This window comes from Elgaria multicarinata, chromosome 3 (assembly GCF_023053635.1).
Source record: "Elgaria multicarinata webbii isolate HBS135686 ecotype San Diego chromosome 3, rElgMul1.1.pri, whole genome shotgun sequence".
NCBI lineage: Eukaryota > Metazoa > Chordata > Lepidosauria > Squamata > Anguidae > Elgaria > Elgaria multicarinata.
This window is the reverse complement of record NC_086173.1, coordinates 149,762,615-149,789,474: the sequence shown is the minus strand read 5'-3', so window position 1 is coordinate 149,789,474 and position 26,860 is coordinate 149,762,615. Positions and strand designations below refer to the sequence as shown.

At 44.7% G+C, this 26,860-nt stretch overlaps 1 protein-coding gene across 1 annotated transcript; it reads right to left on the bottom strand.

The window, feature by feature from the left end:
- LOC134395516 (zinc finger protein RFP-like) lies at nucleotides 1-11,443 on the bottom strand. The gene is made up of 7 exons (XM_063121682.1): nucleotides 11,030-11,443; nucleotides 8,931-9,026; nucleotides 6,619-6,849; nucleotides 5,998-6,020; nucleotides 3,609-3,724; nucleotides 1,877-1,903; nucleotides 1-542 (listed from the first exon to the last, which is right to left on the bottom strand). The coding sequence occupies exons 1-7, from the start codon at nucleotides 11,441-11,443 to the stop codon at nucleotides 1-3; spliced, it is 1,449 nt and encodes a 482-aa protein (XP_062977752.1).
- Nucleotides 11,444-26,860: the final 15,417 nt, after the last annotated feature.

The window sequence follows — 26,860 nt, the reverse complement described above, 5'->3', positions numbered from 1 at the left end:
TTAGCATTTCAGTTTACCTCCCCACTTCAGATAGAAAAAAGGGCAGATCTTCTCCCCCGAGAATGAGGCTGAAGGGAAAGCGAAGATCAAGTGGTTGGTATCCGCGTCAAAAAACTCCACGCAACCCTCTTCGTAGTCCAGGGACACCCGAATCTTCCGGAGTTCACTTCTTGAGTAGACGAGGGTCAGCTTGGGGTAAGTCAGAGCCGAGAGCTGCCAATCTGAGAAGGACCCCAAAGTATCGATCATCGTCTTCTGCAGAGCCCAGAATCCCTCGCTGGGATTGAGGCTAATCTCTGCCTTCCTCTTGACCGACGCCCGCGCCACCCCTACGGCCCACTCTGCCCATTCTCCCTCCACCTCCACCTCCCACCAGTGTCTGCCCGAAGTGAACCTTTCGCGGCCCAGCACACACGGCTCCTTATCAAATCTCTCGGGGTTGTTGGGCAGGTCCTGGCGTCTGTCTCCCCATTGCACGCTCTTCAGGTCTTCAGAGAGGATGAGGTTGGGGTGAGCTGTGTCCGGATACAAGGTGACATTCACTGTAGGTCGGAGAAAGCAAGAAAGAGAAGGGGGTGGCTGGTGGCTCCCATTCCGGTCGGGCTGTGGTTCTGTTCTGGGTTTCAGTCAGAACCAGCCAGAACTCTAAAGGAGCTCTCCAAGGGGCTGAACACTAGCCCCAAAATGGGTTCAGCATCTTGGATGGCTCCTTTAGAGTTCTGGCTGGTCCTGGATGAAACCCAGCATGGATTCACAGCCCCACCAAAAACGGAGCTATTTCGGTCTGGCTGAGATTCAATTCTCCACTAGAGAAAGGATCAGCAGCCTCAAATGTGGGAGAGTGGCTCACAAAAACCTCCTTTCTCCAGGCTTTCCCTGAATCTGATCAGGCATCCAGCAAAACAGCAGAAAAGTCACTTTCGCAAGCAGAGAAATAAGATATATACAAATCTATGTATGTATATAATGTTCCCTCTTCTTAGTATTATAATTTGTTTTGGTTGAAACTTCACAATAAAAAATGAATTAAAAAAAGAAGAAGCTCAAGGATGGAGGGAAAGCACTGGATGAGGGAGGCACTTCAGACCCAGTTATTGGAACAGGTTTACATTTGCACACCCCTAATATAGCAGATACTACAATTATAACCCTAGAATGACACAGGATGGGACAAAGGCCACATACAGTTCAAATTCCTACCCAAAGATCGGACCAACATTTATATAGTGCTTTAAGGGTGCAATCCCATGCATGTTTAAACAGAAAAAAGTCCTACAACTCACAGCGAAATTGTAGAACTTTTTTCTGTTTAAATAAGATGAACGTATGAAAAGGAGGACAGGGCTTTTGTATCTTTAACAGAGAAGGGAATTTCAGCAGGTGCCATTTGCATGCCTGCAGCACCTGGTGAAATCCCCTCTTCATCACAACAGTTAAAGCTGCAGGAGGCCTGCCCTCTTTTTGTATCTGGTCACAGTCTAGTATAGTTCCTGCAGCTTTAACTGTTGTAATGAAGAGGGAAATTTCACCAGGTGCTGCATGCATACAAACGACACCTGCTGAAATCCCCTTTTCTATACACCTGTCAAAGATACAGGAGCCCTGTCCTCCTTTTCATATGATCACCCTAGTTTAAACATGCATAGGATTGGAGTCTAAAACAGCCTCTAGATGTGTTGGACTACAACTCCCATCATCCCCAGCCACCTGGGGGGGGGTGATTGGAGTTGTAGACTGACACATCCGGAGGGTGGCATGTTGGCAAAGATTGACTGATATAATGAAGTCTCGCTAAATACTTGGAAGAGCGGTTACTGTAGATTTCTATTTCCCATCAAACTTGCCCCATCTCTTTTAGTTTCACGCAGATACTTACCTTTGTGCAACGCTTGCTTCAGAGACTCTGTCATATGGAGAAAAGGTGGACAAATTACTCGGATCATCATACATATAGCAACACGCTGTGACATCTACCCCCGCCCTCACATGAAACCTCACATTAATATCAGCATTTCAATTATGATCACATTGTGTGAGTGCTGATGTTGTTGTTAATCTCTTTCACTGGGCCCGTTCAGAAGACACCTTAATCCATGGCAGTTAAGCCAGAAAGCCAGGCTGTGTTCGGAAGACACCTTAAACCATGGCTTTAAGCACGGTGAATAAGGCCCCCATAACCTTGTTGGGAATACTATAACCTCGTCTGCAAATTATTGGAAGGGGGCAGTATTGCCGTTACTTAATTCATGGGAATGTTGGCCATAGCTGGCTTTAGGATCTCTACAGCTCACAATGCGGTTTCCTGTGGTGTCCTCCTTTTGCTCCACTCCTTCTATATCCCTTTCTGACCTATACTGTTGCTGAGAGGACATATCTTTATTCTGATTCTGATTCCTGCTGGTGTAATGGAATACAAAATGGATCCATCAAACTCTTTTGCAACCCTATGCTGTATCTGCATTGTATATTTGTGTGTAAACTGTTTTTTTTTCTTTCACTGAAGAAAAGAGTAGTCTTTTCTATTGTGCTAAGATAGCCTGTGTGCATGTGGGACTGGTAAACAATCATTCTGTTTTGCCTTTTGTTTTTACTCTGATAATTGCCTTTCAAACAAGAGGTATCCTTACTAAATAATCCCATCAAACCTGTCTGGATAGCATCACTGAATATATACTATGTGCTGCTTGGCTAGGCTGACCATGTGAAAAGGAGATCAGAACTCCTATATCTTCAACAGTTGTATTGAAAAGGGAATTTCAGCAGGTGTCATTTGTATGCATGCAGCACCTGGTGAAATTCCCTCTTCATCACAACAGTTGAAGCTGCAGGAGCTATACCAGAATGACCAGATACAAAAGATGGCAGGGCTCCTGCAGCTTGAACTATTGTGATGAAGGGGGGAATTTCACCAGATGCTGCATGCGTACAAATGACACTTGCTGAAATTCCCTTTTCAATACAACTATCAAAGATACAGAAGCCCTGTCCTCCTTTTCATATGGACACCCTACCTAATCAACCAACTAGACTATCACTGCTAATGGATACCCTGGAGCCCCTGGCTCAGCTTGCATTTGTAGGCTTTTCTCCAAAATCTGGGATCTCTTCTCAGGTTCTCCCCCTGAATGCACATTTACACAAATTGCAGGTGCAATTTGTGTAATTTGCGCAGATTACAGCTGCAATTTGAACAAATCGAGCAAATTACATCCAAAATTTGCACAAATTAGGCAAATTGCAGGCACAATTTGCATAAAAAGACAATCTGTGAACTAGCCTGACCTGATCTGCATTAAGTCGGGCCAGCTCATAGATATGAGCCGAAGTCCACGGGACCAAGCAGATGAAAGCTTGACAAATGTCACCCCCCCCCCCGACAGATTCCTCTGACATTCCTACTTCTGAATAGACATATATAGGATTGCACTGGCAGATGGTTGCTCCTGAAGAAGAGACACATGACATGGAATGCACTGAATCTTAATACATATTGTTCCGAGATTGGCTTTAAGTTCTCCTCTTTTTGTTTCAGTGCTGGCTCCTTCCCTTCTTTCCTAGTTCAGACATCTCAAGGAACATTGAGGAGAAATTGATGTCCTCTGCAGTACCTTCACAGTTTTCAATAGCCTTTTCTAGAGCAGAATTTTTCTGAGCACAAATTCTGAGTGTCTCTTCTAGTCCTGGAGGAAATTCTATTGGCTGCCTCCCTTGTGCTTTCTCATACCTGGAAGGAGAAGAAGGTCGTGTTTAAGAAATGGATAAAGAACCTCATCACTGGCGGTAGCCGGCTGAGATTTATTCAGTAGTAGATCTCGTCACAAGTGCCCAAGACTGCCTTTTCAAGCTTGGAGCTCTGCTTGGAAAACAGATTCTGTTCCGGTCAAGTTTACTCCTGAGTAAGTGGCAAAACCCCTTCGGCAGATTCTGCAGACCATTCCCACCCCATCTTGGAGTTAAATTGGTGAATGTAGAAGGAAGAATCCTGTCATTCTAACTCAAGCAACTGGTTGAGCATTTTCTATTTCCACATGTAACTCCTTTGATGTCACTTTTGTGATAAAGAGATGTGAACAGAATATATATATATATATATATATATATATATATATATATATATATATATGAAAAGTGCCAATAGTTCAGGAAGAGAGCCCACACTGCATGTGGGCTACCTCCTGTTATGATCTTGGCATTGACATGTAATCATAAGAACATAAGAGCCATGCTGGATCAGGCCACAGGTCCAACTTGTCCAGCACTCTGTTCACACAATGACCGACCAGCTGCCCACGGGAAATTCACATGTAGGACATGAGTGCAATAGCACCAGCCTACTTATGTTCTGCACCAACTGCTATACATAGGCTGCCTCTGATACTAAAGGCAGCATAGAGCCATCAGGACTAGTAGCCATTGATAGCCCTATCCTCCATGCATTTGTCTAAACCTCTTTTATGCACTGTGTGAAGAGGTCCTTCCATTTATCTGTCCTGACTCTCCTACCAATCAGCTTCATGGGATGACCCCGGGTTCTAGTATTTTGGGAGAGGGAGAAAAACGTCTCCCTATCCACATTCTCCAAATCACACATAATTTTGTACACCTCTATCATGTCTCCCCTTATTCATCTTTTTTCTAAGCTAGTTTACAGTCCTAAATATATTTACAGTCCTAAATATTGTAACCTTAGGATGACCAATTGTTGGAAATTCCCTGGAGTTGTCTGGGTTTTTGTTCTATCCTGGGTGTCGGAAGATTTTCTATAATTTTCTATACTGTCTGGGAATCACACACTTTCCACTTTAAGGCGGCCATTAGCATGGGGGGGGGGGCGGGGGGCGGGAATGAAGTGCTTTCTAGAGGTGTGTCATTCCCCCCCTCGCTCCAATCAGGGCCTTAAAGGGGAAAGGGAGTCATTCCTGAACATTATAGAAAAGGCCCCCGACTGGAGCAGTGGGGGTGGTGGGGTGGCAGGAATGATACATTCTCTGGGGTCTCTGGAAAGTGTATCATTTCCTCTCACCACACTAATGGCAGCTGGAAAGTGTGCTTTCCTGTCTCCACCCACCGGGTGCCCTCTTTTTTGGTTTCCAAAATATGTTCATCCTACTTTCTTTACAGGGGAGTTGTTACAGCTCAATAATAATAATAATAATAATAATAATAATAATAATAATAATAATAATAATAAATATTTCTTGCCCTCCTCTCCATTTTGATTGAGGCGGGGAACAACAACAAACGGCAAAATACACAATACTCAATCAAAACACAATACACGTTGTTAAAAACATCCTTAAAAACATCCTAAAAACATTTTAAAAACATCTTAAAATTCCACTGGATAGGCCTGCCGGAAGAGATCAGTCTTTATAGCTTTCTTGAATGTTAGTAGACTAACATTCTAGTTTTGGTTGCCTCTTCTGGTTGCCTCTTTCTGCATCTTTTCCAACCCTGCAATATTATTTTTTAGGTGCAGTGACCAGAGCTGTACTCAGTATCCTAGGTGTGCTTGCAGTATGGATTTGTATCAGGGCAGTATGATCTTGGCAGTCCTTTCATGGAATTTGCCTTTTTCCCAGCAGTTGCACACTGAGTTCCATCTCAGGCTGAAGGGGTGAAGATATCTGGGATCTCAGCCAATGGAGAATCATTGACACTTGAAGTAAACTGCTCTGGGCTAGATGAAGCAATTGTGTGTGACACAGAATAAGACAGCCGCCTCTGCTCAAATTAATCACAAGGGAAAGTGCTTGATCTGTAAAGACAGAGGAAGAACAGAGGCCAAATGGTTGGGATAAATGGCCTCTTATCTTCTTCCTACAGAATTAGAAGAATCTGTATACTAAAGATGTAGCAGTTCCCATACACTGCATGGAAATATAATTTCAAGGTCTTTCATATCACCCCCCTAGAAGAAGACTGTTTTGAAAACATACTGTAATTTAAGCAACGGAACCACAGCTCTTCCACAGCAGATGAGAAAGAGATATGTACCTGTTCAATGTGCTTCTGATGTCCTGAAAGAGAAAATAAGAGAAGTGGATCTTATCTCTGCAGGCAGAAAATGGATTAGGCTTCTTCTTTGTTCTAAGTAGAATTAATTTGTCCCTTCCTCGTTTCAAACTGTTTCCAGGAACTTGCCTTCTTTATTCGAAATCTTAGGATTCAGAGATGTCACACCTCTCTCTGTTTATTTATTTATGGTATTTCTACAAAGCTCTATATAATGTCTACTTCAGGATTGTTCACAATATAGGGACCTGGGTAGAGTGACCATATGCAAAGGAGGACAGGGCTCCTGTATTTTTAACAGTTGTATTGAAAAGGGAATTTCAGCAGGTGTCATTTGTATATATGGAGAACCTGGGGAAATTTCCTCTTCATCACAACAGTTAAAGCTGCAGGTGCCCTGCCCTCTTTTAAATCTGGTCACTCTGGTATAGCTCCTGCAGCTTTAACTGTTGTGATGAAGAGGGAATTTCACCAGGTTCTCCATATATACAAACGACACCTGCTGAAATTCCCTTTTCTATGCAACTGTTAAAGATACAGGAGCCCTGTCCTCCTTTTCATATGGCCACCCTAGACCTGGGAGGATTCTTCTTTTCTTCTTACCTGCAGAAATTCACTTGCTGGCTGCTGCAACTTGCTCTCCATTTCTCTGATCAACTTATTGAGACTGGAAATCTCCTCTGAAAGTCTAGCGTCATTTTCTTCCTGTCTCTTCTCAATCTTTTTTTCCAGATCATCCAGCAAGGTCAGCCAGAAGCATTTTTTTTCCTCGAGAAATTTCTGCATTCGCTCAAAAGCAGATCTGATCTTCTTCTTCTCCTCTTCTAGCTGTATCTGGGGGGAAAACATAGGCTGAGGGGAGGGACGGCAGATCCTTTCAGGATTAGTAATTGGGTAGAACCCTGTGATGGCAACAAAGGATTAAAAGAGTCCATCATGCTTTATTAAAGCATATTTCGTTGAGTGGCTGTACAGTTTATATACACAGATTGCTGATTTATACACACAAATGGTTATTCACATGCAATTCTGCATATAATATATTTACAAGAGTTTATTGATGATATCTTAGAAACCTTTTGGCTATCAAAGAGTATTCTTCCTCTGGAAGAACATATTATTATTATTATTATTATTATTATTATTATTATTATTATTATTATTATTATTTCCAAGCAATTGCTCATAATGTATTGGTCCTACATCAGTTCACACAAAAATAAATTCAAATGTGATCATTTCCCCACTCTCTGGAAAAAATACGATTTCTCCTAAATTCATTACAAGTAGACCAGCTGTGTGTAGTTGTTTTTTTAATCTGCCCACAGAAAACATTAATATGAAACGTTGTAAACCAGCGGTTCTCAACCTGTGGGTCGGGACCCCTTTGGGGGTCGAATGACCCTTTCACAGGGGTCGCCTAAGACCATCAGAAAACACATATTTCCGATGGTCTTAGGAAACTGTATTGACTGAACTATGTCGTGTATCATCTTTTGTATTATTAAAGCTATTGTTATGTATTATTTTCATTAGCAAACTATCCCATGACAATGGATCGTGTAGAGAAGAACGAAAATAATTTTACGGTTGGGGGTCACCACAACATGAGGAACTGTATTAAAGGGTCGCGGCATTAGGAAGGTTGAGAACCGCTGTTGTAAACTGATGCAAATATTCCTAAGGTAAACATAATAGAAAGTGAGAAGAAGATAACATTCCATACACTTTATGTATTTGTTTTGAGGAACCCCATATCATCTTTAAAATAATAACAATAATAACAATGGTGTTGGACCATTTACTGGAGACTATTTACAAATTTAGGCCATCTTGGGTATCTACATTTTCTAGATTCCATCTCCGGCTCTATTATGAATTTATTGGTAAAGTGTTATGGATTTATGGTAGAATATTACACTTAGTTTATTCATAGTAGAGTTACCATTTTATGCTGAAAGGATTTAATATTGCCACCTGCGGGTGTGCACTCCCCTCACCCAACAAAGTGCTCCCTAGGGGGCCCACTCCAACATCACTGCCCAAGTAGTATTCGAGGCAATAAGCCTGTGTGCACTAGTTGCTGGGGAACATGGGTGGGAGGGTGGTGTTGCACCATGTCCTGCTTGTTCATCCCTGGCTGATGACTGGTTGGCCACTGGGTGAACAGAGTGCTGGACTAGATGGACCCTTGGTCTGATCCAGCAGGGCACTTCTTACGTTCTTACTACTGGCAGCGGACAGGAGCAATGCCATGGTCTCCAGCAGGAGCAAGGTGGAGAATTCAAAATGGTAGTTTCCTCTCTATCTATCCTTCTGTAAGCCTGGGCCTTGTGGCATCCCATTACATGCTAAAACGATTATGCAAATAGGTTTCAGTGCCAACGGCGCCATTGGTAATTGGAAGCCCCCAAACCTGGAGGCATCCAATCATCTAATGCAGGGCGAAAGAAGCAGCAGAGGCAAACTTCCCCTCCCCATCCCTCTGTCCTGCAGATTTCACAAGACAGGCTTTTGAATTTGTTTGAATATAACCTTTCAGTCACATTTAGGCTGCTATCCTATGCACAGTCATGAACTCAGAGGGATTTGCCTTTGAGTAAACATGCATAGAGCTTGTGCTGAAAGTGCAATTATGGATTATTATTTTTCTTAATCAGATATTTTGGTTCAAGAATTTTGGGCTATCAGAACTTATGAGATACTTGCACAATATGAAAAATTAATATGCATATTTCAAAAGTTGTTTTTTACAAAAGTATAGCCAATGAATATGACTAAGAAAGTTAGGGCCATTAATTCTCTCCTTCCACCCTGAAGAAACTCATCACTAGATTTCTGTTACTTCACTGATGAAGTGCTGAAGTGATCTACCAAACAACACCCACACCCACTATCTTAGCTGTAACACCTACCAGACACCTCTGCCTTCCCTTTTCTTCAGTTAGTTTCCAATCCACAAACTTCTCTCTCTCCTTCTCCAGAGACTTTATTTGAGCCTGAATTTTCTCCTGCAAAAACAGAGAAGGCTTTTTCTTTGGGAGACAGACTGTGTTCAGACTACACAATAACCTCCGTGAGGCTCACTATTGGGGAAAAAGCGGAATATAAATAATAATAATATAAATAATAATAATAATAATAATAATAATAACAACAACCAATGGTACTTTAAATAGTCGATGGTTGGTTAACTTACCGTAGGTTATTGTGTTGTGTCATGGGAATTTTTTAATCAACAGTTGGTTATTTGGCTGAAATAACCCCCACAAATAACCAAAGCTTGCAGAGTTGGCTATCTGAACCACCGTTGGTTATCGTGTTGTGTGGAGGGCATCATTGGTTATTTCCTAAGCCACTGTTGGTTATTTTGTCAGCCCCAGAGTTGCAAGGCAAGAGCAGTCAAAGCGGCAGATGTTACTGTAGTCCAACCAGCAGGATAGATTTTCTTCATCAGTAGCTGATGGGTTACTAGCGAGAGGACTGAGGTGGGGACAGAGGGTGGGGGATGAGTGAATCAGCTCAGCATGGACTAATAGTCAACTCAACGCTGATCCTAATCCACACCACAGCCAATTTTGTGGGGGGAGTTCCCCTCTAGATAAATAATTGCCAAGTTGATTATCACCCTACTGTTGACTATCATGTTGTCCAAACACAGTCCATCCAATGATACCCACAGAAATTCCACAGCCTAGGAGCGGCCACAGAGAAGGCCCCCTTTCACATTGCCACCAACACGCCTCTGAAGGCAATAGTCTTGAAAGTAGGTGGTCTTGATTGTTTAAAGCACCTCTCGTTCTCCTTTCCCACCGTCACCCTGCCACTTGAAAGGCAAAAAAGACAACTGGAGTAGGGAGAGAAAGAGGGAAAGAGAGGTGGGAGCAGGCAAGCAATTCAGATTCCCATGTGTTTCCAGAGTGCTTCCAGATCAAGCTTTTATCATGGAATTGCCTTGCCTAATTCATGGAATTTTGCACGGCATTCGGATAATGTCTTCTGGAACTCCCGTGTTTTCCCACCTCTTCTTCCATCTTTTTTCCCCTTCCACAAAAAAACAAAATCTCAAAATTATGACAGAGTGCCACTACGATTTTTAAAACCAATATATACACATAGGCCCTTGTGACAATGTGCTTAATTAACCCATTAGAAAAATGTGTTTTAATACATGCTGATTCATTGTAGTCTATTTTATCACTGCAGCCCCTCGAAGAAGGCTTTAAAGTAAAGGATAGCCTTTATTTTAAAGCCTGTTTTGCATCCTAAGAACTCATTTCTCTCCTTTGTGACCTGCTTTGGATGTTCATAGACTTTTCATCGCATTAGAGTTATGTGTCCTTGGGGGAGTTAAACTGCATTTTGACATGTGGGCGTAACTTTGTCAGCAGGCCAAAGTGATTGGCCGATTTCCTGCCTTCCCACCTATTGCGTCCTCTGGCTGCCTTGTTCCTTCCCGCCGTTTTCATGTTGAATTATATGAATCTGCGGAGGTCCACAGATGGAGCTTTTAAAATTAAAAGAGGGGGAACAGGCAGCGAGAGAGAGGAGACATGCTCAGTCCCTCACTCGCATCCTTGTCTGTTGTCTCGTTCCTTTCCTCACTCGGTTTTCCTCCTATATGGGAAACGGGCCGATACAGCTTTTAAAATTAAAACGAAGATGGGGGAACAGGCAGCAAGAGAGAGGAGACATTCTTTTTCGTCCTCAGTTGTCCTCTTCTATGAATCTGGGGAGCGCCGCAGATAAAATGTATAGCTTTGCTCATCTATACTCCGTAGCATCGTATGTGCGCATTAATAACTGCACTACAAAAAAAAAATCAGGAGATGAATCACTGTTGCTGCTGCAGTGTCACGCTCTTTACCTAGATTTGAATCAACGAAAATTCGGGTTTATATTCAATGAGGAGCAATCCCATTGTCATATAGACAGGGGAGAGTGTGATGGAACTTTGGGAGAAAAATCTCTACCAGAGCAGCAACTCCTGCACTGTGATGCTTTTCTGTCCTACCTTATACTCCTGGCAAGCCTCTTCCATAGGAAACACACTGTGATCTCGGTGTTCCTTGGATCGATCACAGACCACACAGATGGGATCTTGATCATTCTTGCAGAAGAGTTTCAGGGGCTCCTGGTGCCTCTCACACACTCCCCTCTTGCCCTCTTCTTTTTTCTCCTCCTGAAGTTTCTTGACCAGTTCAACAAGATTTGCCAGCTGCCAGTTTGGCCTGAAGTTCCTTTGCTGAACTGTTTCTCTACACTGAGGGCAGGATGAGTCTGTGTCAGACTCTCTCCAGTACTGGGTCAGGCAGGCCTGGCAGAAATTGTGCCCACAGTCTATAGTAACAGGTTGTTTGAAATATTCCAGGCAGATGGAACAAGTAGCTTCTTCACAGAACTCCGTGATGGGACCTCCAGTTGCCATGGCTGGACCTTTTCCTTCTTTTTGTTTCCAATTTTGAATAGTCGCTCCTTTGCTTGAGAAATCAAAGCATAGGGTAGCTCTTCATGGAATGAATCCCATTACAAACTGAATGACCTGGCACTAGAAAGTCAAACTGGAACTGAAGCTGAACCGAAAACCAGGTCAGAGAAGGGTCCCCCACCCAAGTTGCCTTGAACCTGAACTGAACTCCAAAGGACAAAAAGCAGCAACCAGGTCGAAATAAGTGGTTCAATAATCAAGCACTCAACAGAGTCTTTTGAGGGGCAGTCAGGGGCTCCTCTCTGCTTCAACTATATTTGGAGAAACTATATTTTCCAGAGAGTAATGTGAAAATAAGAGAAACAGAAGAGGCTTGGTAGGTAGGGCCTAGGACTGGGAGCCATCCTGTTGCTCAAGTAGAGGCCTATACCCTCAAAGGCTTGTTGCTTAGCAACAAGGCCTCAGTGTTGAGGATTCTTGAGCTGGGGACGGAAGCTTCTTTTTCTCCTTCTCTCTTACTTTTAGTTATATGTTTAATGCTTTATTTTCGTGTTGTGTGCATTTTGTAAAAGCCTTTTTAGAGATTCAAGGAGAGAAATGATTCCTCCCCCCTGAAATTAAATATTCATTTATTTAGGGTGACCATATGAAAAGGAGGACAGGGCTCCTGTATCTTCAACAGTTGTATTGAAGGGAGAATTTCAGGTGTCATTTGTATGCATGCAGCACCTGGTGAAATCCCCCTTTATCACCACAGTTAAAGCTGCAGGAGCAACCAGATACTAAATAGGACAGGAATCCTGCAGCTTTAACTGTTGTGATGAAGGGGGAATTTCACCAGGTGCTGCATGCATGCAAACAACACTTGCTGAAATTCCCTTTTCTACACAATTGTTAAAGATACAGAAGCCCTGTTCTCCTTTTCATATGGTCACCCTAATTTATTAGAGTGGCTAAGTCTCCTACTTTACAGAGGACAGACCTGTATTTGCAGGGCCGGTAGAGTGACCATATGACCGGATTTGCCCGGATTTGTCCGGGTTTTTGGTGACAAATCCTGGAGGGGAAGGGGAAATCTGGATTTTTTCCAATCTTCCCCAGCCAAAGAGCAGCTCTAATGGGAATTAACAAAAATGCTTATAACTCCGTCATTTTTAAAGATAAAAACATGAAACTTGGCACGATAGTAGCTCTTAGGAAGGGCTTTAGTCATACCAAACTTGAAACAGATCTGTTCATCCATTGATTTTTTCGGAATTTTTTAATAATTGAGGTTTTAAAATTATTATTTTTAAAATCGTCATTTTTAAAGATAAAGAGATGAAACTTTGCACCATGATAGGTTTTAGGTAGAGTTTTAGCCATACCGAATTTGAAACAGATCTGTTCATCCATTGGTTTTTTAGGAATTTTTTAATAATTGAGGTTTTAAAATTATTATTTTTAAAATCGTCGTTTTTAAAGATAAAGAGCTGAAACTTTGCACCATGATAGGTTTCAGGTAGAGCTTTAGCCATACCAAATTTGAAATGGATCCATTCATCCATTGATTTTTTAGGATTTTTTTAAAAATTGAGGTTTTAAAATTATTTTGTAGAACAGATTTGTCTTAAATGTGTGCTGTAAAATCAGACATGTGACCAAGGCTATGTTCGGGTGGGCACGCCCGCTTGGTACTAGACACGCCCCCTTGAGGGCTGACCATGTTGTCCTCCTTTTTGGTTTCCAAAATATGGTCATCCTAAGGGCCGGGCCTACCATTATGCAGGCTCATGTGCCTGTATCAGGCGGAAGAAGAGGAAGAGTGGCAAATTGTGCTGGTCACTTCCTACCCCTGCCAGGAGGGCCTGCTGCAGCCTCCCTTTCTCCTCCAGCAAGTGCTCTGGAAAACCCCGCCAGCTGTCCTTCTGTGGCTCTCTAGAACAACCTGCTGTGTCCACTGCCACATCTCCTTGTAGTGGCCACTGGCACGGGGGTGGAGCTCTCACGATATTTTCATTTGATCTCTTATGGGAGCCCCACCTCTGGTACGAGGTACAAGACAGGAGCAGTTGTGCAGGCAGGAGCAACTGGGCAGGTGGACAAACAAACGAGTGGGTAGGTAGGCAAGCAAGAAAGTGGGTGTGTGAGCATGCAAGGAGCGAGTAAGCAGGTGGGCAGGTGGATGGGTGTGGCAGCACCTGGGAGGAGGGTACAATATGTTGGACCAGGCCTGTCTATTTGTGCTTGTAGGACAGATGAAGGCATGGCTAATGGTCAGGAATCCTGGGAGTAAAGGGCCATTTCTGTAGTTTGTAACACTACATATTTTACAGCTTTAATCTAAAATATGCTGGTATTTTTGGCTTCACCCCGTTTGCCTTAGGTCCTGCTGCGTCCGATGGGATGTTGCCCCACAGAGAACTTCTTAAAAATGGAATTTGGCCCTCAGGCAGAAAAGGGTTCTGCACTAGGGCTGTGCACCAGCTCCCCCCCCCGAACTACTTCAGGGCCTGATCCGGAACTTTTGGATCGGGACCGAACCGCTTCAGGTCGATCTGACCCTCCCCTGATCTGCTCCAGAACCGGATCCAGAGTGAGATCCGGAGGGCCGGATCGAAATTCAGCCCCCATTTTGCCCCCCTTCTCCACTTACTTGCCTCCGTGGTGGACAGTGGAGGCAGGTAAGTGGGGAAGGGGGGACAAAATGGGGGCCAAATAGGTCCCCCTGTTAGACAAGTTCTTTGCCCTTAGGGACGAGATCCAATTCAGCCCCCAAGCACGACTCCACACTTCCAGCGACAGAGGGTTCAAAAGAGCTTTATTGATTATAATCAAGATCTGAGACTCTTGAAGGGCGAGCAGTCAGACAGAGAATAGGAAATTCAGCTCAGCATTTGAAGCCTGAAAGGGGCAGTGCCCTGTAGCAGTATTAACCAATCAGAACGTAACACTAGAGCCTTCTTATCTTTTGCTAAACAATTCCTTTGCTCACAGTAAGTTACAGTAAGCTAACTTTCTACCTGGAGCCGAGGCCATTGTTTTAGTTAGATAAGACAGATACAAAAAAACACCCTTGAAAACGCCCTCGGGTACGTGACACTTCGCATGGTGTATAATGGCTACTTCACAGCTTCCTTTAGCAAATGGAGGCACCTATGCTAACACCCGTCCCCCCTTACCTGGCTTCAAGATCAGGCCCCGAAGCAGTTTGGATGGTTGGTGCACAGCCCTAGTGCAGAACCCTTTTCTGCCTGAGGGCCAAATTCCATTTTTAAGAAGTTCTCTGTGGGGCAACATCCCATCGGTGGGCAGGACCTAAGGGAAAAGGGGTGGGGCCAAAAAAGGTAAAAGCGGGTAAGGGGGGACAAAATGGGGGCTGAATAGGGGTGACACCAAAGGGGCTTCACCCCTTTGGGATCCCACGAGGGCAAGGGCACCCCTCATTCTCTCTCTCTCTCTGCTTGCTATTGGCGGTTTATTTTGCACGTTCTTTCTTTTAAAAATGTACTTTTAATGTGTTTTTATTCTGTTTTATTCTGCTCAGAGTGTGGTCTTTTGAATGTTGGCTTGTACAAACTTGTAGCACAGCAGTTGAGTAATCAAGAACATTAGAGCCCTGCTGGATCAGACCATGGGTCCATCTAGTCCAGCACGCTGTTCAGTGGCCAACCAGCTATTGATCAGGAACCCGCAAGCAAGACATGTTCCTCAGTAACTGGTGTATAGGCTTACTGCCTCTGATACTGGAGGTTTTGAGCAGTGTTGTTCTTGATGGACATCACACTTACACCAGGCCCCATAAATCAACTGAGTGGCCCTGCAAAATTGACTAGAGCCACGGGCACCAAAGGCCCTCCTTCCTCACCCAAGATATTATTTATCCTAGGGCCAGCCCTGGTATAAGGACTTACCAATGTATGGGAGAGACAGTGAGTATCTGGAGGTGCTCCACTGCACTGCCTCCACTCCTGGAAGGTGGTGCCAACAAGTTTGGTAACCCTAACCCTTGAGCCACCTTAAGTGCCATTTTTTGGCAGGAAGGCAGGGTATACATTTAATATATATAAACTGAAACTGAATCCAGACAAGACTGAGATGCTGTTAGTGGGTGGTTCTGTTAGCAGAACTCAGGCTGCAGGTCATTGAACCTGAAGCTAAAGGGTTAACGTAGGGTGACCATATGAAAAGGAGGACAGGGCTCCTGTATCTTTAACAGTTGCATAGAAAAGGGAATTTCAGCAGCTGTCATTTGTATATATGGGGAACCTGGTGAAATTCCCTCTTCATCACAACAGTTAAAGCTGCCCTCTGTTATGTCTGGTTACTCTAGTAGGGCTCCTGCAGCTTTAAATGCTGTGATGAAGATTGAATTTCACCAGGTTCTCCATATATACAAATGATACCTGCTGAAATTCCCTTTTCTATGCAACTGTTACAGGAGCCCCGTCCTCCTTTTCATATGGTCACCCTAACGTACACCTACAGGGTGGGAGGGGATCGCTACAATGCTTGTCTTGCTACTTCCTGTCTCCTCCCTCCTACTTCCTATTCTTCTTCTTGCTTTTTTCTTCCCACCTGCACGGTGTGATGACTACGATGGGGGAACCAGGCCATCCCATTGTAAGACATAAGTTAAATGTTCCAAAGTAAAGTTTTCTTTCAAACCACCAGTGGAGTGTTTCTATTGTCTGTACGCGTGACTACTCACAGGGAGCTGATTTAGTCGACAACAGGTTCTTCTGACTGGATGGAGGGTGCTCAACCTGTTCTGGATGTGATTGCAATACCCCTGAAGGAACAGTTTCATAGCAGAACCATCTCTGTCCCTTGAAGCCCAGGTGGCCTTGGTGGCATGGAGTGCCTTCTACCAACTTCAGTTGGTGGCCCAGCTACACCCTTATCTGGACAGGGATAACCTGGCTTCAGTTGTCTACGCTCTGGTAACCTCCAAGTTAGATTACTGCAAGGCACTCTACGTGGGGCTGCCTTTGAAGATGGTTCAGAAGCTGCAGCTTGTGCAAAATGTAGTGGCCAGGTTGGTAACAGGGATCAGGAGGTTCGAACATATAAGACTGACTCTGGCCTGCTTGCCTTGGCTGCCTGGACATCTCCATGCCCGATTCAAGGTGCTGGTTTTACCCTATAAAGCCTTACACAGCTTGGAACCACAATATCTGACTGAACGCCTCTCCTGACGTGAACCTGGAGGAAATCTACACAGAGTCATCGGGGTGCCCTGAAGGCGCTTGTGTGCGCGTCCAGGGCGCCCCGAAACTCCTAGTGTAGATCCTGATCCTCAGGCCAGAAGAGGCGGTGGCGGAGGCGGCCCCGCATCGCCCCTCGTGGGGACGGGGCGAAAAGTTTCCGGGCTTTCCGGCCCGGGGTTAGCCTGACTTCTCCTTCTCGCCGCCTTTTTCTCCAGCGTGTCCATCCCAGGCATGGGGGGGGGGAGCCCCTTCGCTGCCTCCTCCTCCTCCTCCCCCTCCCTTCCTCCCTCTTCGTCGACTCGGCGATGGAGAGGGCTGCAGCGGAGCACGTCCTCCACCCGCGGCCTCCTGCTCTCCCGCCGTCACTGCGCAGCCCGCGCTTCCTTTCCCAGAGCCGGGGGGGCGGCAAAGAAGAACAGATTTACGACGGTGGAGGTGAGCGGCAGCGGCAAGGACGCGGCCGGAGAGCATGGAAACTTTTCGCCCCGTCCCTGCGAGGGGTGATGAGGGGCCGCCTCCGCCTCTTCTCGACCGAGGATCAGGATCTACACTAGGAGTTTCAGGGCGCCCCGACGACTCTGTGTAGATCCGCTCCTAACCATACACTTTGCTCAACATCTAAGGTCCTGCTCTGAGGGAAGCTCGGAGGACGGCAACAAGGGAGAGGGCCTTTTCTCTGGTGGCCCCCCAATTATGGAATGTTCTCCCCGATGAGGTCTGCCTGGCGCCAACATTGTTATTTTTTCGGTGCCAGGTCAAGACTTTCCTTTCCTCCCAGGCATTTAACAGCATATGTTGAGTTTTAACTGACTCCAAAACTAGCTTTGGCTTGTCTGAGTGTTTAAAAATTGTTTTAAATGTTAGCTGTTTTTATGTTTTTAAATTTTGTATATTGATTTTTAATGTTTAGTCTTTTTAATCTAATCTTTTTAATTTCTGTAAAGCACCCAGAGAGCTTCCGTATATAAATGTAATACTAATAAAATAAATAAATAAATAAATATATAAATAAAAGCAGTTACAAACTTTAGTAGCATCACTATGAAAAAAACACCTAATCCAAGAACCCAAGCAAAATCAAACTTAATGGATTTCTCCATCCATCTATCATGGTAAACACAGACAAGAGAATTGGCACCTTATGTCTGCATGAATATTTATTTTTCAGATCTCACCCACTGAACAGAGCTAGTGGGACTATGAATCCACAAGAAGCAAGGCAGGAACTACGGATTCAGTTTCATAACTGCAGGGATTACATTGCAATAGAGGAAACTGCAGCATTTTATGATGGTTGTAGTGTTAGTTGAAGGGTCCTCTGTGCTTGTGTCACATTTCTCACGCTGAGCAGCATCGGTGCAGTTACGAGACACGTCAATGATCATATCACCTGAGGGGGGAAATACAGTACTGTGAAGTGGAAAGCAGAATACTGTGTCTGAGTTGTGTGGTGGACCATGAGGCAGTAGAATAATTTGTAGCAACTGGAGAGAATATGGATTCTGAGTAGGGTGATAAAATGGAAAGGAGGACAGGGCTCCTGTATCTTTAACTGTTGTATTGAAAAGGGAATTTTAGTAGGTGTCATTTGTATGCATGCAGCACCTGGTGGAATTCCCTCTTCATCTCAACAGTTAAAGCTGCAGGAGCCCTGCCCTGAGTGACCAGATACAAAAGTGGGCAGGGCTCCAGCAGCTTTAACCGACAGATAGGATTGTGCCACTTTTTTTTGGCTCCTAAAACTTACCACGGGAGACTGTAGTTATCTGGCATTTTTCACCCTTCTCAGCTGTGCACACCTCCTTGATAAAGAAACCTCTGTTGGGGAGATTGGGCAGGTTATGGAAGCATTTCAGTTTAAAGTCTTTTTGTTGAGCTGTGGAAGAAAGGCAAAATGTGAAAACGAGAGGTTTCGGAATCTTCCTCGTGTCTGTTTAACCATGCGAGGTGCAAGTGGACCAATGGCCCCTGTAGTTCGCATACCCTGTAACCATAGGCGAGAAAGTGACTCCTGCTTTAGCATTGGATGCATCCGGCTTCTTGAAATGTTAATGGTGGTACTTTCAATATCCTGTTTTAGTAGGTATTAATTTTCATTACATATTAGGTAGGGTGACCCTATGGAAAGGAGGACAGGGCTCCTGTATCTTTAACAGTTTTATAGAAAAGGGAATTTCAGCAGGGGTCATTTGTATACATGCAGCACCTGATGAAATTCTCTCTTCCTCACAACAGTTAAAGCTGCAAGAGCCCTGCCCTCTTTTGTATCTGGTCATGAAGAATCGCTGGAAGGCTGCCAATGCTGCCCCAACAATTGCTGCCTGAGTTGGTTGCTGCAGTCTGTTTAATGGCAGGGCCAACCCTGTCGTTAAAGAAACTACCTATGAACACGCCAAGAATACAACAGGAACAAAAGCACCCACCCCCCATGCCTCTACCCCATGTGAGCCCCAGTCTACCCCCTGTTGCTTTGGTATTACCGTATTTCTTCGATTCTAAGACACACTTTTTAACCTAAATAAACAGCTCTAAAAATAGGGTGCGCCTTAGAATTGATGGCGTCTTAGAATCGAAGAAATACGGTAGATGCAAAGCTGAGCATGCAGGGCTTTCTAAGATTGTTTTGCTGGCTGATTGGAGCCTACAGCGCGCCCCGTGCAGCTCCGGCCCTCATCAGCCGCGCCAGGAAGACACGCGGCTCCAAGAGTCAGGAGGCTCACCCCCCCAAGCACCGGATCCCCCTCCCAGCTGCCGCGCTGGGAAGCGCGCGTCCCACCTGGAACCCCTCACGCCCGCGGAAAAACCTGTGCCCAGAGGCTAAAGTGCTGCTCCACCGAAGCTGCTCTCATGCGGCAGCTCCAGTCGTCTCTCTCCTCCACCTGCAGGCAGGCAGCCAAAAGAGGAAGTTCCTGCAGCAGCCGCGAGCCGGGACAAGAAGCTGGGAGGGTAAGCGCCTGTTTTTGGCTTACCCCTAAGCCTCTCCCAGCCTAGTGGCCCCAAAACCCAGCTCTTTCTAAGAAATTCTAAGATATTCTAAGAAATTTATTTTTTCTTCGAATCAAAGCTTTTTTCCCCTGTTGGTGGCACTGAAATTAGTGTGCGCCTTAGAATCGATGGCGTCTTACAATCGAAGAAGTACGGTATGTCATTTTAAATTATTTCCTTTTTTAAAAATAATTTTTAAAAATGCTTTATTTCAATAAAAAATATACAACATACTGTTATACAACATATTCGTTATAACTATCAATTATTTCAGCTATTCAACAAAAAAACAACACCCAGAATAACACACCTATTAACATCAAAGGATAAATTAAGTAAATTTTGTATCAAATAAATAGAATTTTCATAACATTACACAAAAATCCCAAAATAAATTAAACGTAAACTAAACTTAAATAGATTAGATAGTACATAAGATCAGAATATCACATATCTCCCAAGCAATGTTTTATTATATGGTAAAACTAGAATATTAATTTCTCTATCATAATTATATTTCCAATAATCAATAAAAGGTTTCCATTCCTCTATAAATTTAGGGAACTGTTGTCTACCATCTCTTAACCTCACTACTTCATGAATTTTCAATAATTGTGCAATTTGCCACACTTTAGTAAACAATTGGTTTTCTATTTTTCCAGTTCTTGGCTATTAATCATCTTTGCTGCTGTTAACAAATTTGATAACATTGGCTGATGAATTTTTAAGATTCCAGATTGAAAGAGCTCCAACAACATTGTTTTGGGATTAAAAGATAGATTATAACCTGTTATTTTAAGAATTTCCCTCCCAACTTGTTTCCAAAAATCCTGGACCTTTGGACATGTCCACCACATATGCATATAATCAGCCAATTTTAAATTATTTCCATTTTCCTCGAAGGATTTGCATTCTACTAATGTCCGTAGTAGATGGTCTGATCCAAGGTGGGGAGTTCAAAGGAGGTGATCGAAAGTCTTCCCAACCTGCAGGAAGGCCAGGATGTTCCCCACCCCAGAGCCAGAACCAGAGGGGATCTACACTGCGTACTGAAGGCGTTTGCGTGCACCTTCAGTGCGCCCCCAAAACGACTGTGTAGATCCTGCCCTAAGAGGCGGAGGAAGAGGCGGAGGAGGAGGAGGCTGGGGAATCCGGCCGCATCCTTGCTGCCACCGCCGCCCACCTCCTCGCCGGCCTCCTGCTGCCGGCAAAAGAGCCACTTGGTGGAAGAAGGCGGGGCAGAGAGTGGAAGAAGCTCTCCGACCCGGGTGGCTCTTTCGCCTGCAGCAGGAGGCCGGCGGGGAGGTGGGCGGCGGCGGCGGCAAGGACGCGGCCGGATTCCCCAGCTGCCTCTTCCTCTGCCTCTTTGGGCAGGATCTACACAGTCGTTTTGGGGGCGCACTGAAGGCGCGCGCAAGCGCCTTCAGTACGCAGTGTAGATCCCCTCCCACTCTACTTCCTTCTCCATAATTGCTGATCACTTGCTCTATAACAAGTGCAGGTTAAGGAGCATATCTAGGTAATGAGAGCCCTGCGGGGAAGCAGTTGCTACCTTTGCCTGTCCCTATTGTAACAGGCACTCCACAAACACACCCTACATATTTTGAGGTTTCTGAGATGGACTTTAAGGGTGGGTGAGAATTTCGTTTCAGTTCGGTTTTGATAAGGATTTACCGACATTTGCACATTTCTTATCATTTGGGATGGAAAGAACTTCAGATGTGAAACTTTCAATTGCGTCCACAGCCCAGAATAAAGAGGAGAGGCGTAAGGGGTTGGGCAAACTAAAGAGCACGCTTATTCAACGTATGAGGATGATCTGCACCAATCTTGTAACTGCCATGTGGGACTCAGCTGAGATGGGGTAGAAGTCTTGCCACCACCTCTCCCTTGCATCATTTCAGAGTGAGCCACCTTGGCCCAAGATGCAAGCAGGATTTCACTGCTTCTGCCCAGCTATCCACCTTGTCCTTGAAGGAGGGACCTTGTCTCTCTTCAAAAACCCCGAGGCTTGGGGTGGTGGTGGTTCACCTGTCCTCCCACAAGGACCAAAAGCCCCAAAGGACAAGCTTATGGCAACCACCTTTTTCCATCAAGGTGCCTCAGGGTGCTCACCATTAGTCCCCCAGGAATCTTATCCTGGGGGTCATTTACACAGAAATACATTGAGAATCACTTTCAGTTTTCCTCGGCTTTTTCCTGAAATTGGCTTTGTCTCATCAGTGACAGACTAAGGGCTCATCTACACCAAGCAGATATTCCACTATGAAAGTGGTATATAAAATGCAGGAGCCACACTACTGCTTTATAGTGGTACTATAAAGCACATACCATATACCACTTTCATAGTGTTATATCCTGCTTGGTGTAGTTGTGTCATGGACCCCACCAGTTGTCAGTGCACTTCAGTACCACTATAAAGCAGTAGTGTGGCTCCTGCCTTGTATATACCGCTTTCATACCACTTTCATAGTGGAATATCCTGCTTGGTGTAGATGAGCCCTACGCTGAAAAAAAGAGAGGACTATGCCCCTCCCAAACCAATGGATGTGACATGTCACACTGCACTCTAAATGAACATCACTCTAAAAGCCCCACCACTCAAAATGAACATCATCAATCACATATGAGCAGCTTGGTCCCCACCTCCTGTTTCCCCTGCTCAGGGACAGGAAATGAATTGTAAGGGATATCAGCCATCCAGTGAAAAGATGCAGAGCCTTTTGTCTGGAAGTTTCCCAACATCCCTCCAGCAAGTTGGCTTACCAGGCTTTCTCCACTGGAAGGAGACTCCCATATAGCTAAAGGGCTAAAGTGTTAAAGAAGCGATACTTTAACGTATCTTAATGCCGGATGAGAATGTCTGTGAAGCCAACGCCCCTGTCCCTCTTTCTGTGCATGTTTGCTGGGAAGTAAGAAATAAATCTTGTTCCCCTGAAATGAATCTTCAATGTATCTCAGTGTTGGATGAGAGTCTCTGTAAAGCCACCCCACCCCACCCCCTTCTGCGCATGTTTATTGGGAAGTAAGTACAAATCTCAGGCCTTAGCAAGACCTACCGTATAGTCTGCGATGGAGGAGGGAAGATCTCGCGAGATCCCTCCTCTGTTTACACGTGAGGCGTGAGGACCTCAGGAAGAGAGGCGTCGTGCCCGCCATTTTTAATTTTTAAAGAAACAGGAGCACACAAACGGTCGGGCGCAAAGGTAGGAACTTCTTTAAAAAATAATTTAATTTCCCCGCTCCCATCACCCTACCCCTGGTGGGCACAGCTCCCAGTGAGGACCATGGAAAAAGCGGGCCCAAAGGGGAGGGCAAGATCCTGGGGCAAGGGAGGGATCATCCCTCCCTGATCCTGGGATCCCCTGTGCGTCATGTAGATGCACAGGGATGATCCCGGTGTTCGCTCCGGGATTTTGCCCCGTCTAGCTAAGGCCTCACTCCCATTCAGTGGTTCTTTAACATATCCCAATGCATATGGAGCCATGGTATATCACTAAACTGACAAAGCATCAAAAGAGCTAAAGTGCTTTAGCAATATGGTGATATATCATGGCTCCATATGCATTGGGATATGTTAAAGATTCACTGCAGAGCAGCAAGATTTATTTCTCATTCCACAATAAACATGCACAGAAAGGGGGATATGTTAAAGGTTAAAAACAGGCTACCTAAAGTAAATGAATGTTCCCCCTATTGCAGTATTGAGAGGCGGCGCTGCAGTGCTCCTGGGGATTTTTTCAATGATTTGATTGGAGGAACAAGTGGGAATGGGGACCACATCACTGCCATGACACAGAGGCACACCCAGGATGTAATGTTGGGGGGGGGGAGCACACTGTGGTAAAGCTGTGTGGGAGCTGCATTTTAGGGAAAAAAATAGTAAAAGGATTGCACCTTTTCCAGAGGGAAGTGGCGGCTTTGCTGTGGATTGGCCATAACATCATTTATTTATTTATTTATTCATTACTTTTTTTATACCGCCCAATAGCCGAAGCTCTCTAGGCAGTTCACAAAAATTAAAACCATAATAAAACAACCAACAGGTTAAAAGCACAAATACAAAATACAGTATAAAAAGCACAACCAGGATGTGTCCCAAACAACCTCAAAGTGCTCCTTCTCCTCAGTAAATTTCTCATGAAGATAGTCCCAAATGACCTCAAAGTGCTCCCTCTCCTTAGCAAGTCACTCATGAAGATTTTCCTGAATGACCTCAAAGTGCTCCCTCTCCTCAACAAATCCCGCATGAAGATTTTCCTGAATGACCTCAAAGTGCTCCCTCTCCTCAGCAAATCACTCATGAAGATTTTCCTGAATGATCTCAAAGTGCTCCCTCTCCTCAGCAAATCCCTCATGATTTTCCTGAATGACCTCAAAGTGCTCCCTCTCCTCAGCAAATCTCTCATGAAGGTTTTCCTGAATGACCTCAAAGTGCTCCCTCTCCTCAGCAAATCGCTCTGAATGACCTCAAAGTGCTCCCTCTCCTCAGCAAATCCCTCATGAAGATTTTCCTGAATGACCTCAGTGCTCCCTCTCCTCAGCAAATCGCTCATGAAGATTCGCCCCTGTACAGCCCTGCCAAAGTGTCTGACCTCATCATGGAGATTCGTGACCAATTTTCCCTGGATCAGTGAAGGTGGGAAAGCTTGTTCCCCACAGTCAATCTGGGAGCAAGCACATAATTGTGACCTGGCCTCAAAGCAACTCATCCAACCCATGCTGAGTCCTATTAGGATGGGCTGGGAGCATATGCCAAAGCCCAGCCCTCTCTGAGCGTCCCCCTCACAACAGGCATCTGCATGCTCTGTTGTGTGTCCCACCCTTTCCAGGGCCAGTCGTAAAGCTTCTCCCCACTCCCATGCTTCTGTTCCAGGCCCAGGGAAGGGGGTATGTGACCATGTGGGAGAAAGCAGAACTTACAGTTTCATCTGGCTCTGCTTTGTCTTTTTGGTTCATTTTGTCTTAGGGAACTAACCTTAGCTTTATCTCTGTAGATGCTACTGGTTTTTCTCCTGGGGAACCAAAATCCATCTGTAATGACCCTGGAGGACCTCTTTAAATGATCTCTTACTTTACAACCTCCTAGAAGAATCTGAACTACTGTACTTTGTACTGAGGTCACCACCAGCATTCTATAACCCTGGCTTACCAGCAGATGCCCTAGCAGGACTTACCTGAAGAGTAAAGGACCAGCAGAGCCAGAAAGCCAAAGAAAACCATCAGTTTCATCTTGCTTAATTTCAGAAGAGCAACTCTCAAAGAGAACAGGGAACAGCACTTCTTCAGGAATAGCACTTCTTCAGGATATCATACAAGTTCGAGTTCTTCCTATTTAACTGCTTCAAGACCCTTGGGGCAGCTAATGGGGTGATGAATTCAGGGCGTGGAGAAATGCCACCTTGCAGGAAAAGATGCTGATTTCTGTACATGGTGTTCTTCTAAATGATAGGTGACACTTTTGTAATAACTCTTCTGGGAATAGATGAGAGTATTCTTATCAACACATGGCCAATGTTAAACCCTTTTCTTAGCAATGACACTACGCAGAACTAATTAAGTCTTATGGAAATAATCCAGAAGAAATTAATATATTTCCCAGACATGTGCCCTTGCCTGATGAGTTAATTCAGACTGTAGATTAGGCCTGAACAGAGCCAGCACGAGCATGAAGTAGTGGAAAGCAGGGGGCATCTCTCCCAATTGGGAGGGGAAGCAGTGAGCAGGGAATTCTCTACTGTTATCTCCAATCACAAATTGGAGATAACAGCAGGGATGGCAAACTAGGGATGTTGCAGGCGATGAGTTAATCCATCCCTACGTCAAAATGAATATTCAGCTGGCGCTGGAAGGAAAGGCTTTCCTATGCTGCTTACTGACTCGATCAGGATGATGTGTGGTGTGGAAAGGAGGCTCGCAACTTCACTGGTGCATGGAGAAGCCACTTGTCCATGCACCGAAGTGAACCATCATGTGCAATTTTCTGTTCCTATGGGGATGGCACAAGGCATACAAAAGAGAGGCCCAATTCATTCAGCACCTGGAGGAGCCATTCCTCCAGGTACCATCTGAGTTATCCTTGTGCACTACTCTCCAGCCTGAAAGAATGGGGATGGCAAGAGATGCACGAAGAAGGTACCCAATTCAGCTGGTGCTTGGAGGAGCCAATTGACAAAGCACTGGCAGATTCCTTTTCTTTGTGGTGAGAGGCACTGAACTATCATCATCATCATCATCATCATCATCATCATCATCATCATCATTTCTATACTGCCCAATAGCCAAAGGCTCTCAACATGGAGATTTGAGACAGATAGAGAGATTCAGGATGGATAAAGGGAAGGACGTCTTCACACAGTGCTTAGTTTGAAACTATGGAATTTGCTACTACAAGATGTCATGATGGTGACCAATTTGGATGGATTTAAAAGGGGTTTAGATAAATTCTTGGAGGAGAAGGCTATCAATGGCTAATAGCCCTGCTGGCTATATGCTATCTTCAGTTTGCCTATGAAAAATGAGAAAAGGGGGAATGGAACTGAGTGACTGGAAATTTGAGCAGAAGCACTTCACACTGTAAAATTTTGTTGCAGATTCACTTGTAGATACTAATAGACAACTCAGCTATGATGGCTATCTAGGCAAAGTGGGTCTACCGAGAAAGAAGAGAGAGATACCAGCATGCTCAGATGAATCCCAAGTTTAGCAGAAGTAGCGGGAAAAATCTTTAAGAAGAAAACATGTAAATGGTAGGAGAAGCCAAAACAGATAATTGGTAATTGAGCATGTTCAGTGGTCTGTGAATTCTAACTGACTGTTGGAGGTCAAAAAAGACAGAAAAGGGGAGAAATGCAATGGAGTCTCCTGAAAGATGGCCCAGCTGCCTGTCTGGAACATTAAACAAGAGAACTCCACTCTGCATCATTTGGGGGCAGGTTCTACTTGTTCAAAACATAATTGTCATCATTCCTGAAACTAGAGTAAGCAATCTGAACTCATCTGTACAAGATGTACTCATGAAATTATATCAAAGTTTCCTCCCCATTTTCCAGTAAGGGGATGTTGTTCTTTTCCCCTCTTCACCGTCACCCTATTGACTGTGAGTAATGGATCACCAGGAGTCGAATGGGAAGGGGATGGTCATGCTCCTACCAAGACCTTCCATGTCAATGGGGAAACCTGCAGTCTTTGGGTTCATATATGGGGAAAGGAACCCCTCTGGGGTGTACTTAGTTGAGACACA

Coding starts and splice junctions, on each gene's coding strand:
- LOC134395516 (XM_063121682.1), bottom strand. CDS start 11,443: ATGGCAACTGGAGGTCCCATCACGGAGTTCTGTGAAGAAGCTACTTGT. Junction 9,027..11,029: donor AGGCTTGCCAGGAGTATAAG/GTAGGACAGAAA, acceptor CTGTTTTTGCAG/GAGAAAATTCAGGCTCAAAT. Junction 3,725..5,997: donor ATCAGAAGCACATTGAACAG/GTACATATCTCT, acceptor TTCTCCTTCCAG/GTATGAGAAAGCACAAGGGA.